At 43.1% G+C, this 6,000-nt stretch overlaps 1 protein-coding gene across 2 annotated transcripts in view; it reads right to left on the bottom strand.

Moving 5' to 3' along the window:
- Nucleotides 1–6,000, bottom strand: part of Dnah6 (dynein axonemal heavy chain 6) — a 220,711-nt gene that overhangs the window by 103,997 nt on the left and 110,714 nt on the right. Inside the window, exons 37-39 of one of the 2 annotated variants that reach the window (XM_052718994.1) lie at nt 5,417–5,560; nt 2,533–2,754; nt 1,374–1,521 (exon numbers count right to left, since the gene is read on the bottom strand). In XM_052718994.1, the coding sequence (XP_052574954.1) occupies nt 1,374–1,521; nt 2,533–2,754; nt 5,417–5,560 (514 nt within the window). The remainder of the gene's footprint in view (nt 1–1,373; nt 1,522–2,532; nt 2,755–5,416; nt 5,561–6,000) is intronic. The other variant, XM_052718995.1, reaches the window with a different exon arrangement.

A 6,000-nucleotide genomic window follows, 5' to 3' on the forward strand; every position in this document is an offset into this window, starting at 1 on the left:
AGCCTGAGCTCTGTCAGGTACCCATCCAGAAGGGCTGTGGGCTCTGCTAAGTGAAGCCCAGCACCTAGAAGGTAGTGGTTGTGTTGCTGGAGGATGGGAAGGAGTGGAGGCTGAGACCTTGAGATCAACCTCAGACAGCCCTCCAGTAAGGAGGCTGAAGGATGACCAGTGAACTGCTCTTTTAGGAATGCTCACAAGAGCTCGGTCCTGCACGCCTGCCCCCCAGGGAACACGGATAGCAATCCAGGGCCAGAGGAGCAGGGGCCACACAAAGCGACAACCTAAATGCCAGTGAGGAACAAAACATTAGTCCATCTTCTGCCCCTGCACATCAGGACCTCTAGGGCTAATAAAAACACCCCATGCTACCCTCCATGCTAGGCCTGGAGCTGCAAATCTGACTTACAACAGAGACAAGGGCTGACTTTCAATTAGGCTTGGGGTTGGTATTTTATATTGGCCCAGACTTGAAACATCTAAAGATGACAGGAAAATTATGTTTTTAAAAAAACTTAGTAGCAAATAAAGGAAAGAGAAGGAGATGTTAAACCTTGTCTGAAAACACCAAACCCAGAAACTCCATGTGCCAGATATGAAGACCTTTGCTGGTTTTGAACAAATACAAGTCAATTGGGATTTGAGGACCTTGGGTGGAGGGAAGGGGAGCCATGAAATGTCAGAGACTGAAGATGGTGTGGGCTGACAGGGGCTGTCAGGGTTAATCTTTGGTTTGACTTCACTTGGAATCGCCTAGGGGCCACACTTCGGGGTGTGTCTGTGAGAGTGTTTAATGGAGAAGGGAAGGTTAACCCCAAGTGTGGGGGAACCATCTCATGGACTGGGATCCCAGACTAAATAAGAATAAGGAATAAAAAGAGGAGAAAGCAAGCTGAGCGCCAGCCTTCGTTTCTCTGATTCCTGATGGCAGATGCTGCGTGACCACCTGCTCGCTCCTGCTGCCACCGCTGTGCTTTCCCTGCTCTGATCAGTCGCCTCCCCCCCCCCCCAACTGTGAGCCAAAACAAATTCCTCTTCCTTTAGTTGCTTTCTTCTGGTGTTTTGTCAAACCAACAACACAGTAGTAGGAGAAATAAATGACATGCAATTCACAGTGAGATACCTGGATGAGGAAAACAACCATTAGTAGACTCTCCTTATGTGGGCTCGCCACGAACTTGTGCTGAGGCATGGCCTCAGCTGGACACGTAGGACCTTTCAGAGAGATCAGTGCTTTCCACAAAGGACTAGGCTGCTCACCGCAAGAGTTGGTGTAAACCAAGCTGGTTTCCTCAGCTTGCTCTCTTTGTAAGCGACTTATTGGCTGATGAATAATTTGTGTGAAAAAAAAAAAAACCTGCAATGATGATTCTTACCTAGAATATTTTTTCTTTTTCTTTCCAATTTTGACTCAATGATCTCTTGTGTCCTTGAAGATGAAGTCTGGGCAGAAAAATTCAGATAAACAGGGACATAGCCAGCTGAATCTTGAATTTTGTTCAGCAACCCTTTTGCGATCACAGACTTTGAATAAAAAAAGAATATGTTGATTGATTTCATATTCGGTATAATACTTTTTCAGTAGCCCACACTGGTCATGATCCAGCTCAGTGAATGAGAAACAGGATCAAAGGAGGAGGTCTGGATCTAGATGGAACTGTTGGGAATTCTTTCACTGTGGACATGGATTTCAGTTATAGTCAACAGAACCAAAGAAATACTCTAATCAGATCTAACTCAGAAAGAAGTCTTAGAGTTACACCAAAATTCTTCTGCCCAATTTGATACTGAAGTAGACTCACATTTCTTTTTTGAAATCTTTTTAAAATTTATATTTTATTTATTGTATGTGTGTGAGAGCATGTGTGAGTATGTGTGCATGTGTGCATGTGTGAGCACGTATGTGGAGGTGCCTATGGGTCATGGTGCACATATGTGGAGGCCAGAGGACAGCTTATAGGAATTGGGTTTCTCCTTCCAATGCCCCGTGTCCTGGGGATTGGACTCAGGTAGCCAAGCTTGGCAGCAATGTCCTTTATTTGCTGAGCTGTGTTGCTGGCCCACACTTCTTAGTGATAATATAGGAAACAGTGAATCCTGGTTTGTGTGGACTCCTCTAAGCATTTTCTTCTCTACCCCTGCCCACCCAAATTAAAATGACACCGGAGTTATGGCTGTGTCAGTTAAAATAAGTAAGACCCAGCCTGGTCTACAGAGCGAGATCCAGGAAAGGCGCAAAGCTACACTGCAGTCCTCGGGGAACACAGTTGAGAACTGCAGAGGCACAGAAATGCCCCTAAACTCAAAGCCTGGCTGATGACGCCAACCCGAGGATACGTCCAGAAACCGATAAACTTTGGGGAAATCCCTGGGTCTATATAGATTCTGCAGAGATAAATTCTTCCTGAAAAAGTGATAGAATCTAAAAAAATGAATTTGCCCTGGGAAACGGTGTGTTATTTCCGGTGCTGAGGACCCTAACTCCACAGTCCCCTCACTTTCGATAGCACCTCTTTTCCGACGTGTGTTTCCTACCTTGCCGACTCCGGTTGTTCCCGTGAACAACACCGAATGCCTGACGGCCAGCAGCTTTTCCATTAGATAGCCGTAGCGCACTGTGTCTGTTGTAGGGACAAGCATCTCAAAGAACGGGACTTCCCTGCTGTACTTGAAGGTGGGTATGATTCGTTCCCAGGGGTCCAAGCGTTTGGTGTCAAAGTCTACGTGAATGCTCCACAGGTCTCCAGAACTGGGAAGCTGAAAACAGAAAATCAAATATCAATGGACAACACTGACCCACTGAAATAGATACCTTGACATGAAAACAAAGGAGTCCAGAGAGTTGAATTTCATTTTTCTTTTTAAGAAGAATTTGTTCAAATATCAGAGGTTAATTTTTTTTTTAGTTTAATTGCAGTGGGGATGCATTCACTCCTGTGTGTGTGTGTGCACATGCATGTGATATGTGTGCATGGTGTGGGTGAGTGCAGAGGCCAGTGGAGGACACTGGATGTCTTACTCTATCATTCTCTGCCTTATTCATTTGAGATAAGATCTTACTGAACCTGGAGGGAGGCTGGTAGCTAGCAAGCCCCCAGAGATCCTCCTGTCTCCAGATTACAGAGTACAGGATGGGATTTATTTATTTACATATTTATTTGATTCATTTTTATTTATGTGTATGTGCCGACTTGTTTGTATGTGCACCAACTCAACTCCCTTGGAGCCTTTGGCATTAAAATCTGACACGAGCAGAGACAAGACAGGAGCTGGCAGGGTGGGCACTACCCTGAGAGTGCCCCCCATGCTGCTGGCTGAGAAGCGCCAAAGGAGAGATGACCCCTGCTCAACAGGGAAGGCAGACAGGTCAGGCCAACTGATTGCAACCCCACAGAGGCGCTACCCCCCCCTTAATCCGTCTTCATTTGAGACATGAGCGCCTGCTCTCTCACCTTCATAGAAATCTGGGCTGGAGCTTCCGGTTAGGAAGAAATAGTGACCGAAGTTTTGAAAACTTTAACCTCGCTTGTCTTTTATTTTCTGAATCTTCATTTTCTTTCTTTCCTTCCATCCTTTCTTTTTCCCTCCCTCCCTTTCTCCCTCCCTCCCTTCCTTTCTCCTTCCTTCTCTTCTCCCCCTTCTCTCTCTTTTCTAGGCAAGCACTCTACCTCTGAACTCTATCCCCAGCCCCATATAGAGTTCTTAATTTCTTTGTTGAATTATTACTTTGCTCAGTCAAATTTTGTCTTTCTCCGTTTTCTCATAACTTTCCCCTTTTACTTATTCTTCATCACGTTCTTAAGCTTTAGGAATCCTCACGCTCCATCTGTCTTCACACTGTCCCAACACTCGTTTTCTTGTACCGCACTGGGGGATGAAAACGAAGGACAGTGTTGCTTTTCACTGCACGTTAGTGTCAGCTTTGTTGTCAAATCACTGTCCCTGTTACTGTTATCTGCTTCTCCTCTCTAAATAATAGCAGGGTCCCTAAGTCCAAGGAAGGACTGGGCACTAAGAAGACCCACATAAAATAAAACAGACAAGGGGCTGGCGAGACGCCTCGACAGCTGTGAGCACTTGCTGCTCTTGCAGAGGAACCAGGTTCAGTTTCCAGCACCTGCAACACTGGCGCACAGTGGCCTGGGGCTGGTGGAGAAGGATCCAGGCCCTCCTGAGCTATCCTGTGTTTCTCTCTGTCTCTCTCCCCTCTATATTTCTATCTAAATATTTTTCACTTCTCCCTCCTCAAGAGTTCCCTGGGGAAAAGGTAGGGGTGGGTCCCTCACAAGACCCCATTTAAAAAAAAATAGAATTCTACATCCTGCATTTTGAAAATTGAATTATTTCAAGGAGGAATTGAACAGGATGAGTGAAATAAGGAAATTAGTTCAAGTCCTGGATTAAAATCACCAATGTGGGTGAGGAAAAATCCTAGCAAAATGGATGAGAAATTTGAGAACATGGGGGAAAAATTTACCAAGGAAATTGAGAGTCTGGAAAAGAACCCAACGGAAGTGCCAGAGACAAAAGAGTCAACCACTCAAACACACACACACACACACACACACACACACACACACACACACACACACACGAGGTTCACAAGCAGTCTATCTGTCCGGAGTGTGTTTTATTATCTTAAGTGCTATGAGTAACCTAGGGATGAGTTAGAGCACGCAGGAGGCTGTGTGTAGGATATTTACCAACAATGCCCCTTTTGATAGAAGATACTCGAACACCTGCAGACTTTGGAATCCTTTGGGAGAATACTGGGATCAGTTTCCCCAAGGACAACTGTACTCACGTGTGAATTTTCATACAATTATACCCATACACTAATATTTTAAAAATCCATGAGTAGTAGTATTTCCAGTTTCAGTCTAATAACACAAGGTACATTTGCATCTATCTGTGACGATGAGGAATTTGGTCACCATAGCACATTTGTTCAATGTTGGGATGCATAAAAAGTAGTTAAAGAGTCAATACAGATCAACTGTGAAGATACACCTGTTAATTAGGACTCAGTACTTATCTACAGTTCGGGAGTTTACAGACCATTTGCCTTATTAATATAAAATGCCTCTGAAAGCATACCAAAAGATTTCTTATTTGCTTGTTTGTTTGTTTGTTTTTTTATTTTTAATACAATAGATGTTGTCAGTGTCTGAAAGAGAATAACTTTTTAAAAACCTCACAACGAACGGGACTAAAGCTCTTAAAGTTGTTGCTCTTCCTGCTCACACATTTCTTTTTATTTAAATTAAATTGTATTTATTAATTCAAATCTTTAAGCTTACAACTACATTTTCTGTAGTGTTTGTTTAATCATTGAGCACCACTCTTCTATTTACAAAACATAAAGGTCTTAAAGTTTTTAGGATTTAAAGTTGTGACGTCACCTCCACTTGGTCCTTACCCTGGCATCAGCATTATCATCAAATTGTGTTCTAATAAATGTATCAAATGTATCCCAGTAATTTTCGGTTAAGTTTCCACCCAGAGACCACAGATAACAGAACACAAAAGTCTGGCACAGTAAGATGTTCAGCTTCATTTGCTCCTGAAAGTACAAAGAGAAGCGGTAAATATCTACGTTCAGACGGAAAACAAACCCTAAATTGTAAAGTTTGGGAGTTTTGTCTTATTAGACTTATTAATGATTCACCAAGTTGTGCTTCCTTTCCATGATGGAAGACGATAAAGTAAATGACAGGTACCAGCTGGAAACACCCAAGGACGACTTCTGCTGTGCATTGTAACTTACTTTACAGCTGTGTGAATGTTTTCAAACAGACTGAGCACATTGTCCTGAAATATGTTGTAGACCACAAGGGTATTAAAAGTCCAGTAGAGGAATAAACTACAGGCTCTCTGGTATCCCTTCTAACTTTGGGTCTAACACAGTCATTAGTCTCATGAAAATTAAATTAAAAAAATAAAATGGTCAAATTTCAGAAAATGTAGAGTTTCTATTGGCAAAGAATCTGATAGACCAATAGT

This window comes from Peromyscus californicus, unplaced genomic scaffold, assembly GCF_007827085.1.
Source record: "Peromyscus californicus insignis strain IS unplaced genomic scaffold, ASM782708v3 Scaffold_6__1_contigs__length_162567912, whole genome shotgun sequence".
Lineage (NCBI taxonomy): Eukaryota > Metazoa > Chordata > Mammalia > Rodentia > Cricetidae > Peromyscus > Peromyscus californicus.